The 20785-nt window shown below is 35.1% G+C and overlaps 1 protein-coding gene across 2 annotated transcripts; it reads right to left on the reverse strand.

Annotated features, from left to right (window-relative positions):
• Positions 1–355: 355 nt before the first annotated feature.
• On the reverse strand, positions 356–20538 carry LOC136810739 (recQ-like DNA helicase blm-1). 2 transcript variants are annotated; one of them, XM_067067351.1, is made up of 22 exons: positions 20445–20538; positions 20018–20213; positions 18877–18919; positions 18116–18180; positions 17349–17446; positions 16611–16709; positions 11705–11884; positions 10947–11477; positions 10331–10558; positions 9793–10049; positions 9023–9256; positions 8432–8559; positions 7926–8060; positions 7493–7619; positions 6801–6985; positions 5612–5816; positions 5265–5366; positions 4748–4960; positions 3729–3912; positions 2879–2994; positions 1839–2038; positions 356–805 (listed from the first exon to the last, which is right to left on the reverse strand). In XM_067067351.1, exons 1-22 carry the CDS (start codon positions 20503–20505, stop codon positions 625–627), a joined length of 3768 nt encoding a protein of 1255 aa, XP_066923452.1. In that variant the 5' UTR covers positions 20506–20538; the 3' UTR covers positions 356–624. The 2 variants fall into 2 exon arrangements, with proteins under 2 accessions (XP_066923452.1, XP_066923444.1); XM_067067343.1 differs by having other exon boundaries at positions 11705–11887.
• Between the last annotated feature and the right edge of the window lie 247 nt (positions 20539–20785).

Here is a 20785-nt window from a genome sequence, read left to right on the forward strand (position 1 = left end):
TCAATAAATAAAAATAAATATATTTTATTTCTCTCTTTTGAAATAACAATTCTTTATAAAAACACTAAAATAAACAGAAGATCCTAAGTTTAAAAACCTCTATAATCTACAATATTCCTCATTCATTCAGCATCGAATAAAAATTCCTATATAATACCCTCGTTCGGTTCCACTTCCCTTAACCATTTTTCGAAAAATATGAAATCTTCCAACTTTTTTTTTTCAAATTCAAAACTTCAAACTTCCATAAAAGCTTGTAGCTTAAGAGTTAGACAATGGTTTTGGTACCATTTGAAAGGTATTTTTATACTCTTTTTAAAAACATTCTGTTTATACCTTTTTAAATTAAGTGGCCAGAAGCAAATTCAGAACGTGTATACACGTACAAGCCATTTGGGTTTGAAGAGTTAAGGGAAGAAATTTTCATAAGCGACAAAGCAACATATTAGGCATATAGGCATTCCGACTATAATATGTCCGAGAGAAAGAGTTAAAATAATTGTAAAATAAATTTTTTTACACTTTCTCAAGAACTTTTTCGTCAAGTATTGCATTTAAATCATATACGATTATGTTGAAGCTGTCACATATACATATGAATCAATTTCAAAAGGTTTAATTTATTCATAAAAATCTAGGGCGTTTAGGTTTGGGTGGCGCCATCAAGCCTAATTTGCCAGCTGTTGTTTTCCATTGACTGGGACCACTCCCTCCACCACCTCCGCCAGCAGAAGACGTTCCATAAGAATCACTCCCTCCTCCTGTGTTGCTCTTCTTTGATGTCTTTCGATATTTCGAATATTTCCTGTTGTGAAAAGAAAAAGAATATATCTTTCAGAACCTTTGAAACCTTGGGGGGGGGGGGGGGTACTAGGTTTGCAAGCTGACGGGGTCGTGCCACCCGACTTTCAACCCTCGGAGCCTTAGCGGGACTAAAAAGAAGGAAAAAAATAACATTTTTGTGAATTTTATCGCCCTTATCGGGACTAATTAGACCAAATTTGATCTTTCTGGGGCAAAAAGTTGAATTTTTCCCTATTTTTGCGACCGGGAATAGAATTTGATTTTCAGTTTTTCCAACCCTTAGAGAGACTGTCAGGTTCCAAAAAGGCATAAAAGCTTGTAGTTTGAGAGCTAGACAATGGTTTTGGTACCATTGAAAAGGTATTTTAATGATATTCTTTTAAGCGCATTCGGTTTATGCCCTTTTAGATCAAGTAGTCGGGAGTTACAGCCTTGAGTCTGAGGCTCAGTAAATTGGCAAATTTAAAACGTGTATACACGTCTGCCGGGTTTGAAGGGTTAAATCAAATTCGCCAAATTAAATTTCCGCAAGAAACGAAAAATTTTACGAATTTCCTGCCTTGCGAAATTTCCCGTAGTAATCGGAAAAATCAAGTAAACCTGTATTGGCGAATATCGGTAAAAATGTTATTTTACTTAGGCGAGACCGAATTAATTCATTGTTCCCCGGCCCGACCGACCCCGCTTTTCGAAAATCGAAAAGATAATAATATTAAATTTGCAACACTGGCTGGAGGATAGACTTTGTGCAGATATTTTTAAACGAGTTGAAAAAGTGTAAATTCATCCCAGAAGTTAGATGAATTTAAAATATCACAATTAAAATGGCACGAAAGTCGTTCATCGATAAAGAGGAGAAAGTTTACTGCTTCAAAAAGTCACCCATTTTTTTAGATTTTGACCTTCCGACACTAGATTTTAAGAAATTTATTTTTATTATACCGACCCACCGACCCATATTTTTGTAAAGGTCTTCCCATAGTACAATAAATTAAACTTGTCTCGCCTGAGATAACTGATATTATTATACATACCTTTTACCGCCACGTCCCTTTTTTCCACCACGTCCCCGTGAAGCACCCGCCATGGGCTCATAAGCACCACTATTGTATCCTTGCGTATCGTGATTGAAGTAAGGTGATTGCAATTGAAAATCTGACGAGGATGAGGCGGCTGTGGGTGGTAGAGGGGGCGGTTGTAAGTCTTCTGCCTGTTTGCTGTATCGAGATGTCACCTGAGAGACGATTTATAAATTATTCAAAAATGAGTTTAGACGACTTTAAGGGCCCAAAGGGCAGCTGCTCATTTTCAATCTAAAACGCGTACCCCACATGGTTTTCATACAAAACCAGATCTAGCACCAGATTTAAAAATAACGTACCAGCCGAAAATTTTATCATGATTGTGGTGGAAACCCTAAGGTTGCACTTTTTCTGGTTTAGTTCTACCTTTTCGGTTCCAGCCAGACAGACGCACTACGAAAGTTGAGGTTTTCTTTACGAAAAATTCCCAACCGTCTTTTTAAATTGGTGACAAATGCTAACTTCTCTTAGTGTTAGACGAACAAAAATTAAGCATATTTTGAACCTTTTACTTTCAGGTTACCTAATAGCGGGATGGAGTGTGTCCCAGCCTTGTGAAAATTTGTCCTGAGTGAAAATCCTTTGAAGGAAGGAAGCTTATACAGGTTAGCCTAGTTAACTAAGCCCGTATTCACACACGGCTAGGACACACGGCTAATGGCAATATAGCGTTTTAGGCGCTTTAAAGATTTTTTATATTTTAAGTTTGCCTTGGAATACTGTTAGTTATTCAGTCACAACTTACCTAGCCCGGGGTCCACTTAAAGCTTTTTTTATAGACTGGATGGCGCAATTAAGTTAACTTCACTGGACTCAGCGTCATAAAAAATTATCAAAAAGCAAAGTTCAGCCAAAAGTAGACTCTAGTCTACAACTTACCATCAGATTTATCCTAGTGACTGAATCAAACTAGCTTAGATTTCTAGGCTATATACAGGTCAAATAGGACAAAAGAAGAATCGTTGTTGGCCGTATAGTGAAGGACCACAAACCTGAAGGAAATCTTCGCCCCACATTTCGAACCAATTGGCCGTCACACCGACTGTCGACATCATCTCTTCGATCGTCGCCGGCATACTATCCGAAAATCCATGTAACACATTGATTCCTATGAAAATGCAATGCAGAGTTGATACAGAAAAAGTTCTAACCAACCTCATTCCCTGGGTATCACGGGCTTTTTGATGCTTGCTGATAGCGCCAGATAATATTCTTCTTTATCCACAAAAATCATAATCTAAACTGTTTAATTTGAGTAATTGTAGCCAACCATTGGGATAAAGTGTTCAGGTGTTCAGGACCTACGTTAAATGGTGATTTCAGCTATAAGGGGGGGGGGGCAGACGCTATGCAAAAGATTTTCATACCACATTAGAGCTATGCAACTTACGTCTAATATACCTCAAGCTTTTCTCAGATAAATATTAGAAAGATTTCAAAGGAAGATTCAAAATTTCGTGTCATTATAAGCATTTTGCTTGATTTTACTCTCATACTTCTTTCTTACTTCTCATACCAGATTTCATAAATGTATCCGCTTGTTTCAAACTTTTAAAAAGTTAAAGAGCTTTTTAGAAATAAGATTATGAACCATTTTTCAAAATCAGAGTCCTTCGAGCCGCCATGACAAAGCCTATATATCGATTGTTTTTTGAAACAATTGAAATACAATACTAGGCTCTCCACCGTTTCATTCGATGTTTATTCAGAGTCTCTATAATAAATCCATGGTTATAGTTATATATAATGTTTAGGAAAAATTAGCCAACCTTTACTCGGTATACTAGAAAACTTTTCGAATAGCTTGCTCAGTTTTGAGTTCTAAAGAGCCGAAAATTATACCTATAATTGTCTCGGGGTTGTGGAGATCATTCGTGTTTGCCATTTGTGTTCTCAACTCTGTTAATTCTGCCAAGCATTCTTCTCGAAGTTGTAAGAGTTCCGGTGAGATTTGTTGTTGTTTTTGTTTGGTGTTTGTAGTGGTCGTGTTCAAGACTGGTTTCTTTGATTGTAAACTCAATTGAACCTGTATTTTATGATATAATAGGAAGGAGACGCTGAAAAAGAATTGATTAAAATTTATGCACGCGCGGCACCGAAAAGGGAGAAAGCTTTCTTTTGTTTCAAACTGCTGTGCAAGCAAATGGTTGAAGGAACGTTAAACGATGCCCTTCAAAATGTATTGAATATCCCAAGGTTATGGGTTACTGGGCATACCCCAGCTTCAATCCCTTTTTTAGCTATTGTAAGAAGTCCAGTCGTTGTTGACAAATCAAAAGGTCCAAAATCAAAATTATTGCCTGAGAAAGCTAAGAATTTTTCTGTTTGTCTAGGCATAAATTTTGAGATTGGACCTGTTTCATGTAGATGGGACCTTCCTCATTATCCAAAATGGGTCAATTTCAAATTTAAGGCTAGCTACACAGAAAAACTCTTAGCTTTCTCAATCTCAGACACTAATTCTGTGATTGGCCCTTTTGATTTGTCAACGGCGCAATGGACTTTACCAAATTACAATCTCATATGGTTATTAAGGATACTGGAAATCTAGATGATTCTGCAAACACCAGTCAAAGAAGTCTATTTTTTGTGGATATCTACGGGTTTATTAAAGTTTGAAAAATTAAAACATTTGATGATTAAAAAAAAAAAGCTTTAACTTTTCTTGAGAATGAAAAATCAAAAGTTTGTAATAAAGAATGAGTCAATATTAAATATTGCCAAATCAAACCTAAAGAAATGTGTAAACATTAGACCATAAATCAGGAGAAATTCAATTGTTAAAGAAAAACCCTGGGTTCGAGTTTAAGCTGGTCAAATCTTTCAGCGAGTTCTAAATCAATGACTTTTCATAGACTCACCTTTTTACCGCTGACCAAAATCTCATTAGCCCTTGGACCACACTTCAAATACGAGATGACATTCTCGTGCATTCCTATGACCAGGTCTTCAGCGAGCACGTGTTGTAAAACAAGATGGCGGAAAAGCCGTTCGGCATCATTTCGATTGTATTTTTCACCTTTCTTGTATAATTGACTGGTCTCGTATGGTTTTGTTTTCGCGTTTTGTGATCCCTAAAAAGGAAATGCAGCTTTAGAAGATAAAGCAGGATAAGGTGAAATAGACCATGAACAAAAACTTTTATGCTTGCGTGTCTTTCGGAAAGGTCAAAATAAAGAACCATAGCTACTGACCTGATTAAAAAGATCATGTTAATTAACATTTTCAAAATTCCTCTAAGTAGAACTAATTTACACCGTTATCAAATAGTGCTACCATTAGGGTACCACTTTAAAAAAACTCCAGATTAAAAGATTTCACTTGGCCGTGATTTAGAAACTGCTTTAAGGGTTTATAAAGCTCAGTAACTCCAGATACCTTGAAGATGTCAACAAATTGACAGAGAGTCAGTGGACCACGAATATCACGAACAGCTTGGACGATCATTCTTGCGTCTTGGGTGACATCTACAACTTGTGTCTAAAGTAATACACAGTAAAATAATCTATATGAAATATCACTTCAGTAACTTTAGACTCAACCTCTACTGCTTATATACTTTAAATGTTATCAGATCGGCATTTTAACAAGTGTTTAATCACATACAAGATTTAAAAGTTAAAGAGTCCAAATAGTCCAAAGTTTGAAATATTTTTGCGAAGAATTACAGAACGGCCATGCATTAAAATGCAAAATTTTCTAAAATAGTCCAAATCTTGCCCTACCTTTTCGTTGTCGGAGCAGTTATCACAGATGGTATCTTGGTCTTCTTTGCATGAAGCTGGGTTGAATTTCGTTTCACCAAAGTAATGGAGTTGTTGTGCTCGTCGACAGTCGATCTTGTTCTCACAGTATTGAACGACGCGAAACAAATTGTCGATGTGTACTTTACGCGATTCTTTTGTTGTTTGTTTGTCGTAGTCAATCATCCTAAGAAATTAATAAAAATTTTGTAATATAAATAAATTATCAATTTACAAAATTATTAATTTACAAAATTATTAATTTACAAAATTAAATTTCTAGTTTGTTACTTTTGATTTTCTTGATTTATTTGACTAATCTGTTATTTTTTCTACTTTTTAGACTAGATACTCTTAGGTTCCAAATAAACGGGGGGGGGGGGGGGGGGGGGGGGGGGGGGGGTTGGAAAAAGGGGGGTGGGGGGGGGGGGGGGGGGGGGGGGGGTTGGAAATTTCTAGATTTTAATAAACGGTTTGAAACCCTTTTAAGGTAAAAAATAGGTATTTAGAGCAAAATAAGGGGCCTTCACTTTGACAGCTGAAAATATTCTCAGAGATTAATAAACGGGGGGGTCCTAATAAGGTCCGGGGGGGTTGGAAAATTTTCGAAAAATTAACAAGCGGGGGGGGGGGGGCGTTTATTTGGAACCTAAGAGTAATGCTCAAAGAAATGAGCGAAAGGTCTCGTAAATGTATGGTGTTTTCCCTGTTTGAAAAAAAATTAATAATCCATGTATCAACCCTTATAGCGTGATGATGCATGGGCTAGAGTCATCCTGGGAAATTTATTCTGAAATGTTTTTGACGAGAATATCAGTCGAACAAACATATAACAGACATAAATACATATATAATGCTCTCTAACTCATGATATGCACCATTTCAATGTCTTCCACAGACCCAACAGCTGATTGGTTGAACGTGACGTATTGACTGATTCTACGTCACTTACAACCAATCAGCTGTTGGGTCCGTGAAGTTAGAGGACATTGCAATGGTGCAATGATTCATGATATCATGAATACTCCAAAATGTTCCGTTATTCGCCGAGCTTTCCCAGTTTTCGATCAAATTGAAACTCGTTATGTTTTTTACCAGATGAAGAGTTCTAGTAACTAGTAGAGTCTTTTTCAGGAGGTATCGTACTTTGGCCAACTTTCGATGATCTTACCTACGAATTTTGTGCATATCTGAGTATTGATAGAAGAGAATGCAAGTTGATTTGCGACCATCTCTGCCCGCGCGACCACTTTCTTGGAAATACCCTTCGACAGATTTAGGTAAGGTGTAATGGAAGACAAAACGGACGTCAGGTTTATCAATTCCCATACCAAAAGCTATGGTTGCGCACACGATCTTGAAAATAGAAAATCAAAATGAAATTTATGAAACAACATAAATACCGTCACAAACGATTGATCTAAAATTGGTGTTTGAAAGATTTCGAAGACATTTTTCTTTACTCAAACTAGAAAATAACATGTAATAATTATAGTCTTGTAAAATCAACGTTTCTACATTTACACACACGTCTAGCCCTGACGAGTGGAATGTATGAAACGCCATTGCTGTCATAAGTGCTCTTTTTTCAAGACCTCTGCTTAAGACCTCTTTGTTAAGTGCTCTTTGCAAGACATCTTTTATAAAGACCTAGTACAAAAAGAGGTCTTATAAAAAAAGCACTTATGGCGATATTCGCCAAATGGATTGCTATGTTTAAACAAAAAACAACTGCTGATCTTGTTAATCATTTTCGATCAATAACAATCTTACCACAAGCTTAAAAAAATTGATATTTTCCCGACTACACATATATACAATACCTAAAAAAGCCACATTTAGAGAATTTGAACAAATAAATACCTTAAATCGATTTTTGAGCCAGGATTCATGCACTGTAAACCGTTGTTTATCGGACAATCCAGCATGGTATGAAGCTGCCGAGAGTCCACATTCAGAAAGGTATTTTGCAACGCTATCACAATCACGACTAAATAGAAAAAGAGTGGAGAAAATGAGTTTATCATCCTTGGAAAGGATTGTAATACCAGAATCTCCCTGCAAATCCTGTAAATGGCAGTATCCCCCTGACCAAGATGAAATATGTGTGAAAATCCACATTTTTCCCTCACCAAAAAGTACACGATTTTCAGTGTTGTAAAAGTTCTATAATTTTTCGCTGACTTTGAAGGCTTTTTTTTAAAAGCACTCTATCGGGAGCCCTGAGATATTTTGGTTAGAATTTTTAGAAGCGCTAACAAGCAGGTTGAATTACAAAAGGATGGAGAAGTCTTACCGTGATAAACAATAGACAATACCAGACTTATTATTGAATTCACTTTTCACTTTGAGAACCATATCACTAAGCGTCTTTCTGTTCTTCGGTAACACGAAATATTGTAAATTACTTCGATTGAAACTCTGCTTGAATCTGCATGGTGAAAATGTAAGAATAAGAATTGGTGGCTATTTTAGATCATAGATTTATGAAAAATCAAAAGAAAACCGGCAAAACATTACATTAGTTAGAGATCAGGTCAGTGGTAGAACCAAATATACAAATATTTTTTTCGCTCTATAGAAAGACCATTTTTCCAAGACAAGTAAGGTTTTGTTTACAGTCGATATCTCTATAACTTTTGCTGTCTCTTTGAATAGGAGAATAGGCAAAGCCTAACCAATACAGAATGTATTAAACTGATATATTCCGAATTTAATATTGATTATTTTCACCGATTTACGGAGATTCGATTGTATATTAATCTAACTGTTTCTATAACCATACAAAGTATGAAATCTTACATTTCGGGTGATTTCATTTTGAGTTGGTTAAGAATGTCTGTCTGAACACGTGGCGTGGCGGTAGCAGTGAGCGCCATAAGCGGAACACCTGAATATTTCGTTCGCAGTTGACTCAATTTCTTGTAATCCTGAGAAATTATATATAAAGTTAAATCACTGAGACTTTTTATTGATGTTGATAATGATGTTAAATTCTACCTGGCACCCAAGACCTCTGACTCTCTACTCTATAAAAATCCACAAAAATAACAATCTTCAAAGCTTCAAAGTTAGACAAAGTAAGGTCTGACTTTGACCCCGGTCTCCATTTCTTTTACCAGACTCAACGAGCTGATAAAAAGATGGCATTGGACCGCAGTCTTAAGGCCGGTCTCCACTTTTGCGTGAAATGGGCGACAGTTTTTTTCTTAACCTTTTTTGCCTGAAGAAAAGATTACGTCATAAAAAGGTTTCGCGGGAACAAAAAAAAGTTGAAGGAAGTTCTACTTCGTTCATTCGTTACGTCGACCTTACGAAATCGTCAAAAAGTTTTCACTCTTGTCGCGCGAAAGTGGCCTTTAGTGTGAAAAGATTAAAGTGCAAAATTTTTACCGGTCGAAAATCGTGTCCCCATTGGCTTATACAGTGAGCTTCATCAATGACAAACCGGTCCAACATATTCCTCTTGTGAAGGGAAAGTAGAGTTTGAACCAGCCTCGTACTGGCGCTTAATTTTTCTGGTGTGACGTAAAGAAGTTTGATGGTGGGTTTCTTTAAGTTGAGGTCGAAATAAACTTTCTGTTCTTCTTTTGCCGTTAGGTCTGATGAGAGATGAGCTGCGCCGATCTATGGAAGAAAAGAATGACTACAGAAACTTCCTTATGCTTTGAAATTTAAACACGAATTTCTCAGGGTTTTTTTATCAAAGATCGATTAGTAAGTAAGTAAGACTCTCTAGACTTGAAGTCAATTAGTAATAGTGCCAATGGTAGTTAGTAATCTTAATATGTATCGTATTTCCTTTGTTCTGCCCAACACTCCCTTCACTTCTAACCAATCAGCTGTTCTCAAAATGACGTGTAGTACATTGGATCACAGCCTTTTGATAGACTGATTAGAAGACGCTTTTAAGTGCACTTTAGTACTTTGCTAAAAATTCATCGGAAAGCAAAGTTCAGTCAGAAACAAATTCAATTTATAATTTTAAATAATAGAACACTTATTTTTTTGATAGAGAATTTGCGTTCTTGGTTTGTTGGTGAAATTTATGTCAGCTAGACTACTACGTAAAGCAGCTTGTCTGACTTTTGGTTGAAAATTTATCCTGACTGGTCTGTATGGAAGCAGCATAACAAAATTGTGCATACAAATGCGTTATTTACCTTTAAAGATTTGAGTTTCTGTACTTGATCAGATATGAGTGATCTCAATGGGGACACGACAATTGTGATCCCATCAGTGACCAGAGCTGTCAGTTGATAACAAAGACTTTTTCCACCGCCCGTCGGCATCAGTATGAAACAATCTTTTTTGTCCAGTGCTGTTAAGATGGCGTCCAATTGATTTTGTCGAAATTGCCGTAAGCCGAAAGAAGATTTTAATGTCTGGTGTACAGGTTGTTTCATCGGATGATTAGGGTCTGTTAAGAGAAAATGAAACTTCAAACTTTAATTTGAAAGATTTTACTTTTAAAAAAACTCACTGACAGACAAAAACCTTAGAAATGTTTGTCTTCGTGAAACATACATATGTAAAAAATTCATCATATATATTCTTTATCATGGTATTGTATTCTCTACAGTTGGATCAGGTCAACATCAAATAAAAGATTATAACATGGATATCCATTTCTTTTTCAAACGTTTGAGAAATATTTGAAGGGTCCAATTTTTCCGATTATTAACTGTGTATGATACTTACATCGACAAGTTGGAGGATGCGTTACTGAAGTGAACGATGTGTCGAGTGTATCATTTGATTTCTTGGAAGAGTGTTTGGAATTTGTTTTGGAAGATGTTGAAAGATGAAGTAATCTGCTGTTAGAGGTTGCAGAAGGCGTTCTCTTGTTAGTTGAAGATGAAGCGTTGTTAGTGTTGGTGGAGGTGTTGAATGTGTTTGACCGTTGTGTTGAATTTGTTATCGGTGTCTCTGTAACGGTAAGGATAGGAGATAGTGCTATTTTTTAACTTGAAGGCACCGGTAGCTTTAGAAGAAATTTGTATCAATCATTAGTTTTACAGATTTCCCGTGAACGTATGTCCAGTAGTGCCTATAGACTATAGGATAAGTCCTAAAAGCCTAGAGCTGCCTATTGTGTAGCCATGTGGTTTTCTGTTTTTCGTCAGATTTTCGAACGTTTCATTCGAATTCACTATCTATAACCAAAAGAGAAAACAATATGGCGGACTAGTAAGCTCAAAGCTGGACTTCCGTTATTACAGGAAGCCCGATCCAGCCAAGTAGTTAGAGATCAGTGCACAACAAAATCGATAAAACATAAAACAATTTTCGCAATATTCATGATAAAACAATTTACTTTTCAGACTTTCTTCCGAGAAATCCTTCATCCAATCATCTTCGTCATCAAAATCGTCGTTAACGAAAAAATCATCGTAACTTGTCGGTGTATTTGTCGGTCCCGTATCAAAACTCGGGGATTGGTTTCTTCCCATCGAACGTAATGAAGGTGAATTAGAATTCCTCGTGCTAGAATTGTTCGATGTTATAAGACAAGGAGAGTTACTTCTCGGTCCCGAATCAAAGTCATTTCTTAGTCCTGTATTATCAAAACCCGGAGAATTACTTCGATATTTATCCAAGCTATTCCTCAATTCAATATTTGTGATCGTTGAAAAACGTTTTGTGGTAGAATTTAAAGCCGATGTTTTTCTTGCAGAAACTGAGTTCAACCCCGGTGAACGATTTCTCGATAGCGAATTAAGAGTCGGTGTGTTTTTCGGTCCCGTATCAAATGACGAAGAAAAAGAAGTGAAAGCACTATTTGGAGTTGTGTTGTCGTTGATTGAATTCCTTCGGAAGGTGAATGATTTATTCTTTGGTAAAGAACCTGAAAAAAGTGAAAACAACTTTTTAAAAGGTCGTGAACACTACTCGAGTCCCGTAGGCTGTACGCATCCCCTCTCTGATATTTTAATATAGGGGGTGCTAATCCTACATGAAATTCCCGTCCAGGAGTTACCCCTAAGACCTAGACTAATGTTGTCTTTCAAAATTTTTTTTGATAGATGTAAGATGTCAAATATATTTAAAAAATCTAATACGTGATGATCTTACTTTGTTCATTACCGCTATCCAAGATGATGACGTCATCATCATCGTCATGTTCTTCTTCAGTATTAAATTGAGTATAATTTCTTTTATTTTTGTTATTTTTGTTGGTCAAAGATGAAGTTGGTTCTTTGTTCATCCATGATGACAAACTGGTTTGATGTTTTGATGTTGAGATGGACTTGCCTGCTAAACAAGAAGATATTAGTATTATTCTTGATATGCGTGAGCCATTTTTCCAACAGAATCAACCGAAAAAGAAACAGGATTTGACCACTGGCTGTTACTAAAAATAGAAACACAGTAGGTCAAAATCCAGTTTTTTTCGGGTAAAACCAATACAAAGCCTATAATTTCCGAGCTCTGATCAAATTTATGTACCTTATCAGCCCTTTCTACGCCGGCCCTTATTACGCCACGAGCCCAAAAATAACGCCAATAAGGGCCGGTGTAAAAAGGGCCGATAAGGTATACTTTTGAAGTTATGTTTATTTTTACAATTACGAATTTTATTTGAAATTTTATCTTTTTATTATAAATGGTCGAACGTGCGCAACGTACTGGACTCAATGCTTAGGTCCAAAAAATCATTTTTGAAGTCTCCAGACTGCTCCCAAGTCTAAGCCTCATTCTAGTGAAAAATTAGTGCTCAGGGCAGAAAAAACAACATACGTCTGAAAATTTGACGTCATCTCAACTTCCGCAGTCGATATTTTACGTGGGAAGCCCAGTTATATAGGACAGTATTTCGATGATTTTCACGGGTTCAACGGTCTGCCTTCTTGGCTACAGACAAAAAGAGAGGCGGTGAATCAGGGAAACTTTGATTTCTTATGTTGACACCTTCTTACACAAGTGATACTTTTATGGACCTACCTGTTTATAAAACGAATGATAAAAGTTTAATGAAGGCAATGTCGAAACAAAAACTGAATAATTTAAAATTTTGCAAGTTGGTGCCAAAATTTTCTTTTCGAAAAATGAACTTTTTTATATTTAGCACACTGTAATTCTCCGTCTTTCTACAAAAAAAAATAGGAAAAACTAATGAACAGATTTTTCACAAAGTCCAAAAAAAAACTATTTTTGGGCATTTTTGGGCATTTTTGGGACCAAAAAACTATTTTTTCGAAAAATGAGCTTTTTCATTTTAGCACACTGTAATTCTCCGTCTTTCTACAAAAAAAAATAGGAAAAACTACTGAACAATTTTATTTTTAAATTTTTTTCGAAAAAATCGACGGACGCTCGATGTCATATTTTGGTAATTCCCCATATTTGCACCTTTGAATTGGAGACCAAAAATCACAAAAATTCCTATGATTCAATCCCGAGAAAAGTTGGTAAGAGACGAACAGACGAACGGACGAACGGACAAACACAGGTTAATTTATAGAACCTCCAGGTAGGTCCGAAAATTCACGTCAGAAGAAATTGGATTAGAAAATGGGGATCTGAAATAGACCATTAAGAATAAAGAAGACATTGAGATGAAAATCAAGCCATGAAATATAGTTTTCTTGTTCAATTCGTAATGAAAATGTTGAAGCGAATAAATACAACAGTTTGTATCAGTGTTGTCTATAAAACTTTCTTTTTAGGGAAAAACTGACCAATCAGAGAGTAATGAATGATAACATAGGCTGCTGCTCAACCTCTAGCCCAAGAGTTAAAAATAGAAAATATAGAGATCTATGAATGAGACTGGTGATAATACCAAACTGTGAGATTATGTAAATCCAAGCCCAGTTCTACAATCGTGGAGTGAAAAAAATGGCACTCAAAAAGAAGGTTCACTCGGGCCCGCGGTTAAAGTTTTCTCGGAATTGCCCTATCAGCTAAGTCTTTGTAAAGTGTCTGCTAAATTAAACTTGAGCTTCCTGTTTTTCAAATTTTGCTGTCCTCTATTAACTCATCAGTTTCATTGACAATGATTCTCTTTAACGTCTTCAGTTCATGAACTCGTGTTTGTTGGCTCGAAAATTTGTCTTGTGGTTTTCGTAAACAACTCAACGTTACGATACTACGCAAAAAACGTCGAAAATCAGCGATAATTCTAGCGTAGACAAATACGTTGACAGTGTTATTAGATGTATATAAAAATCCAAGGAATAAATGTATACATGAAAACAAAGTGGGGTCACTGGTTTGAACAAGTTGAAGCACAACCATTTGTATAAGAACCATGAGTCGCCCTGGAAACACACATAAAACGTAAACCAAAATCAAGTTCTTAAGCGTCTTCAAAGCGAGGCGATTACGTCGCTGACATGACGTCATCGAATTCAACATGGCATCCATTTTGAGTCCACGAGACATCTTCCGATAAAAATAACACATGAGGGCGGCCGGTATGAAACAATCTAGGAAACGATTCGCGATACGATAGATTACTGCCACGGACGTTCTAAAAGACTGGATCCCATTGAAACACGTTTGACCGATGACTCTTGTTTCTCTAATAATCGGGAACAAAAACATGGCGGATACAAAACATATCAATACGGACAACAAGAGATAATGTTTCTTGTGTAAGCTTTTGTGAAACGGTTTCGAGATTCCGTGATAACGTTCGTAAGAGAGTAACACCAGACTCCAACATGATATCAACGGACATATATGTAATAGTACGGGATAAACAACGGTACACCCGAACGCTTTCAGTTTCCAAGGGTGGTCGTAACTATGGTAATGATAAACAATGAGACAACTTCCAACACAGATCAGACAATCAACAAAGGCGATTTGAATGATGAGGTAATGGTATGACGTCATTGTTTTGAAATTTCGCTTATTAACGTTGATGAAATAAGCCATTATAAGAATGTTACCCAAAGCACCCAGAGCAAATAAAGGAGGTAATACGAAAGAACCAAAAATGTGTAAAACGTCTTTTGAAGTATGATTCATCATAGTTTGCGTGCCAGAAGTTCTTTTGGTGTCGAATCGGGATTTTAAATCTCAGTTCAGCTGGACATTAAAGATATGTATCACATCTCACTTTTGTTCGACCAAATTTTAGAAACTCTCTATTATTTCTTCTTTAACTTAAATCAAATGGGTTTTTATATTCTGTTTGTTGTGTAATATGATTGGTTAAATTCAGCATCAGTTCCCAAGGAACTTTCCAATGTCCAAAAATACTTTTTATGAAACTGCATCAATTAAAGTAGTATTTAAAATATCATATATAATTCACCAAAATTAATATTTCAATACCCAAATTCTTATTTGATACCACTTGAATTAGTGTCTTGTTACAATGGAGCTAACAATAGAAATTACAATTCAAATTTTCTTTAAAGATATAACTTGAAACCGATTCGATGTTTCCCAGGGGTCTTGCCGAACAGCATTCGAAGCGACCAGCTATCTTGCAAATTCGTAAGACAGTATTATTTACATTGGTTGCAAACTATCCTGTTTTCGAGACAGGATACGAAAACGATAAAAATGATTATTTTCTCGTCTCGGTACCAAATATATTATTGTGCAGCTGTAAAAAGAGTCAATATAAGGGGATTCCTGTTTCGATCAACTTCTACAAAAAGATAACGTGTCTTTTTGGTCTTTTCGGTTTTAACTCCGTGTCTCGATATACTTTTTTTGGAATATGAGAAATTTCTTTGAATTCACAGAACCGATAAAAAAAGTTCACCGTTTTTTTAGTCTGAATAGGAAAGGTCAGAAGGGAATCGGTTAATTAGAGAGAATAAGTCTTAATGAAATATAATTTCAAGAAATAAAAAGTAGAAAAAAGGAAGCTTCAAAATTTATATTTTAGAATATTATTATTAAAACAAATTGGCCACGAAAATGAAGGTTCAATAATAGTTTTACGTTAAACGTGGGAATACAGAGGACAAAAAAACTAAATTTAAAAGAGTAGAGAAATTTTAAAAACGTTTTCTTTTTTGAAACTTGTTTGTGTGGGGCTTTTCTAGGAACTAAATGTAGTAGGCTACGTCATTTCTTCCTTCATTTCAAGCCTAAGAATCCCACTTGGAGCTGTCTTTTGTTTAGACTATTAATATACGCTCAATTATTTAGAAACAAACACTTTATCAGAAAACCAATTTAATAGAGCGAAAGGGTCAACCATTGCCTAATTTTTAAAAGGAAACACATTTTTTTAAACAACGCCTAAAACTGTTCTTATTTTGTGAGTATTTTTGGTGCGTTAAAATGTTCTTCAAATAGTTATACATTTTTGGCGTCAAAGCCTTACATTTTTATATACTTTTTCGGGTTTTTCCAACAAACCTTATATTATATTTGGGATGTCAATCGATATTACATAACCTAAGGAGTTCATTATGATTTAGAAATTCTTTTGATTTAAACTCAAGGGAGACGAATATTATCAATGGTATCAGTTTTTTGAGTAGAAATCCAATTGTGCAAAATCATGTGAAAGATGTATTTTGTTGAATCGACATAAATAGATTAGATGGAAGTCTATTTACTTTCGTCACGCGATCTGGTTTAATAGCATACTTTATTTCCTCAAATAAATTACTTATTTTAACGCCCCCTCGAATAAGCACCTACTTCAAATGAATACCACCTCAAAGAAGGGGCGTTTATTTGACAAGTAGTTTCAACGAAATGACATATACACCGAATTTTGATTAAATCTCGATTGGCGCCGATTAATTAAGATTAAATTTTATATCAATCAATTAAAATTTAAATATACAGAATAACATTTGGTTATAATTTAGGTAAAGGAAATGCACTCTAATTTAAAATTGGAAGTAAAAAAATTACTGCAATTTAAAACGATTCTTATGAATTCAGGTAATTTTGAGCAAATTCGGTTAATCTTTTCAATTCATAGGCTTATTTTTTTCAAAAATGTCAGCCTAAATGTTCTTATAAAGTGCGTTCTAATAAAAGAAGTGTGACGTACCTTTATTGGAAGATCCATTTAAAGTTGATATTGATTTATTCTCTTTTGAGGTAGATTTCAAATGATTCGATGAAGTTCTTGTTGGTTGGATTGTAGAATCTATATAACGAACATGAGAGAAATTTGACTTTCGACCTAAGAAGTTGATGAGTTGACGAGTTAGAAATATTAGGTCACTGTGAGTTATAGTTCGTTTAAGTAACCGCCCCCCAGATAAGATTCGTTTTTTCAGCCAAAAAAAATTTTTTTTATGAAAATCTGATTGACAAAATTTTACCTATGATGGTACCCTTCTTTCATGCAAAAGAAGTGAAAAATTTAATGATCAATTTTTCACCAAGTCCAAAAATTTTACTCAAAACTCTCATTGTGGCTAAAACCATATTGCACCTTGGTACCAAAAATCAAAAGATTCCTATGATTCAATCCTGAGAAAAGTTTACTAACAGACGAACGAACGGACGAACACAGCTTTATTTATAGGACCTCTCCAGGTAGGTCCAAACAGTAAAATTAACTGTTTTTAATACACAGTGTCAGGGAAAAGATGAAAAAAATCAAAACAGATACAAAGTAGAAATTTCGTGTTTCTCTCATTTTCTATTGTTAATACGCAATGATGTAAAGCACACAAAATATCTCATCCTTTTTTCAGGACACCCTGTAGTAAAATATCATTAAAATTTTAAAATCAACTTATGAAACAATAAATTCCCAAGAAATCCAAAGAATTCTTACCCCCATTCGAGAATCTGTTATTCTTTGAGTAACCATTCAATTTTCGTTTATCATGAAGAGCATGTTCAATGCGATTCTTGTCATCCAACAATTCATCCCTAAAAAGAGAAAGAAGGACACGTGTTTACAAGGGAACTAAAATCCGTTCATTCGAAAAAACTTTTCTAACAAACAGTATTGGTCGAATTTATCGATATTTTTACTTGCAAGATTCTAAAAGATCAGGTTAATATCATGCGAAAGACCGATAATCTTTAAATAGAACCGAAATTGAGTTGAAACTCTTTTACAAATCCAGTCAAATTTCTCTCAGATAGTCTGAATAAATCTGTCGAATGCATGATATTCACTACTGAAATGACAAAATTATGTAACTTTCTACCTTTTTTCTACATAATCCTTCACTTGCAACCAATTAAGTGTTACAAAAATTACGTAATGTCAGAAGACATTAGAGCGGTGAATATCTTGAATATGATATTAAAGCTTTGTAAATAGTGACCCTCCCAGCGATTTGGGGTGAATGCATGAATGGGCTTTTTTGTTGCATGAATGCGTGAAAATTGAAAAAAAAAATATGCTTGGAAAATTTTCTCTTTTCCGCCGATTATAATTTGTGTGAATTTCCCTCTTTTTCAAATGTTTTCCCAATTTTTCCGAAAAAAAATGTCCTGTCTCTAAGAAAAATTTGCACAAATGTGTGAGTTTTGATAAATATATCAAGAGTCTGCTTGGCTCCTTAATGCACCCAGTAAAAAGATACTCACATAGCTTTTCTCATTTCTTCCACTTTATTGACGACTGAGGATAACATGTTCTCCAAGTCTTCAATCTAAAGAAACAATTGAAGGATTTTTTGAAACACAAGGCTGTAGGACGTGGTTGTCACTGTATAAAAAATTAAAAGATTTACAGCCACGGGAGGGAGGTACTTTCATATGCATGTACCTCAATAAACGGATGATATATCCTTTGATCAAAGATCAATTCTTGATGATTTCTGTTCCTCGATCAAGGGCCATTTTTTAAATTTCCGTTTTCCCTAGAGTGGGCGTAACTAACAACATAAAATTTGGCTAGGTCAAAGCTATTGGACTCTCCTATTGAATATATTCTTCTTTATGGCTTGCAAACATGGCCCATCACATGTAAATTAGAAAAAAAAACTTGACAGAACACACAAAAGACTTCTAAGAAGAGTCAAAATTATTTCTTGACACAATCACCACACCAAAAACATAATCTATTGTTGTTCCCAATACATAAATATCATAGAACGCCATCCATCTTATCTTAAAGGTGCCTTTGTGAGTCATTAGAAGTCACCTTATCCCTTGATATCCCTTATGCCTTAATGATCACCACATTGAAACTGCCACGTGTGACCGTAATTCTTGGCGCCAAAGAGTAAAACCCATTATCTCAACAGTCAAACAGTCAAAAGATGATGATGAAGATCTATCAAAAAGTTAATTATTCAAAGAGGGAATGTTCTATTAAAATTGGATTAAATCTAATTGTAACTTACAGATTTTGTCGATAGAAATGTATCATTTCCATTGCATATGTCTCTGGAAAAAAAATTCAACGAAAAGTTAAACTTTTTTCTAAACATAATACACCTATAAACCCTTAACGCTTTTGAGGAGACTGGTAACGAAAATACAAGGAAAATTCTACCTAATGACGGTATCGAAAACGCAAGTGCAAGAGAGCTCTTCTGAAAATTGTAAAAGGTTTTATTTTTACATACTCATAGGTTCCAAATCGAAAATTTTCCAGCACCCCCCGGACCTTATTAGGACCTCCCCCGTTTATTAATTTTTAAGAATATTTTCAGCTGTCAAAGAGATGGCCTCTTATTTTGCTCTGAAATAGCCTGATTTTAGCCTCTATTTACCTTATTTTTGGGTTTTCAGAAGTAAAATTTCCAACCCTTCTGGCAATTAGGTCCCCCCTCGTTTATTGAAATTTCGAAAATTTTCCAACTCCCCGTTTATTCGAGCCCCCCCGTTTATTTGGAACCTAAGAGTAGGTGTTCCCGTTTCATATTAAGCAAATATTTCATATCAGGTTAGTGTCTACCTATTGTTATATTGTGCTGAATAAACAAAAAACTGGGGTTGGTAGGTGTGTAAGATCAGCTGTTGTTTGATTGTTGAAAGATCCAAACAAATAATTGATTACTTCTTTTGACTTGATGGAGAATTCAGTCAAAAAAATAAGTGCAGTAAAAGCTTAAAACACTACATTCTCTCCTGTGTTAAGTACAATCATGGTTGAAATATATTGAGAACTTTGGTTGTTTGAACGTTTTTTGTTCATTTGAAAGACTTCCAGGCTATATTCTGAGCCTTATTGGACTATTTTTGAGCTTTTGGTCTTAAGTCTCATGTTAAAACTCAGAGTTAAAACTCTACCCTTCGAACCTACTTTAGAGCACTTACAAATCGATTGTGGTTTTAAAACTTCCCGGTGAACTTCCCTTTTTTCTCAAATATTATGACCTTGATTGTAGTACACCCTTTGAGAGACTTCAAGAAATTCTAAGAATTACCATTTTGAAAAACCTAAAGACAAAAGTTCACAACAACAAAAGTGAATCAACACAGGGTTGCAGTTTGTCAAATTTAATCTTCAAGTGTTATCACTGAAGTTATTTTACTTACGACGATTGAGAATCATTTCTTTGTCGTGAAGAGGAGTTAGGAGAAATCATTGATGGTGAACAAGGAATATCATCATCCCCGTCTTGGAAATTGTCGTTAATGTCAATACCCAAGTCTAAGTCATCATTGGTGAACAGAGGTGGTGAACCAGGAAAATTATTTTCTTTTTCTATTTCCTTGGCAGCTTCTTCTTCGCCTGATTAAAGAAAAGTAAATGTTATCATGTTATCAAGTAGTAATATCTAAGAATGAAACAAGATGAAGATTGATAACAGTGTAAGAATATTATAAAAAAACCTCACAAATTTTAGAACATATAAAAAACATGACTATCGCTTTAAAGCTAAAAAAGAATAGATATAAGTAAACAAAATTCTTAGACAAACTAATGTTTACTAGTTCAACAATATGTGAATGGAAAATCAACCTTTGTCAGTATCTTGAGTGGTGGGTACAATTCCATCTGTGTACCGGTTATTACCAAACATTTCTAGTTCTTCATCATTTATATTGAAGCTTGTATCATCCTGAAAATGTGAAAATTAATTTTCAGATTAGAATTACCACAATTCAGCTAAGGCCATCAAAAATTGGTTGTGTTACATTGTATCAGATGCCTTCTTTAATAAAATTGTGATTTCTAAAAACTTTGTGGCCCCAGACGTCGTCAAAGTAATGCTGTTTTTTCTCAATTTTGCAATTAGTTTTATGATGTGTTAATCATTTTCAACCAGAGGATTAGACTATTCGTTTTTTTATTAAAAAAGG

This window comes from Clytia hemisphaerica, unplaced genomic scaffold, assembly GCF_902728285.1.
Source record: "Clytia hemisphaerica strain Z4C2 unplaced genomic scaffold, Clytia hemisphaerica genome assembly, whole genome shotgun sequence".
Classification (NCBI taxonomy): Eukaryota; Metazoa; Cnidaria; class Hydrozoa; order Leptothecata; family Clytiidae; genus Clytia; species Clytia hemisphaerica.

What these genes read in the sequence shown, in the direction of transcription:
- LOC136810739 (XM_067067343.1), bottom strand. Translation starts at nt 20,505, where the DNA reads ATGTTTGGTAATAACCGGTACACAGATGGAATTGTACCCACCACTCAA. An exon ending in GGGGACACGATTTTCGACCG is followed by an intron (nt 8,560 to 9,022) that starts GTAAAAATTTTG and finishes ATAATTTCTCAG; the next exon opens with GATTACAAGAAATTGAGTCA. An exon ending in GATATGCACAAAATTCGTAG is followed by an intron (nt 5,817 to 6,800) that starts GTAAGATCATCG and finishes TTAATTTCTTAG; the next exon opens with GATGATTGACTACGACAAAC.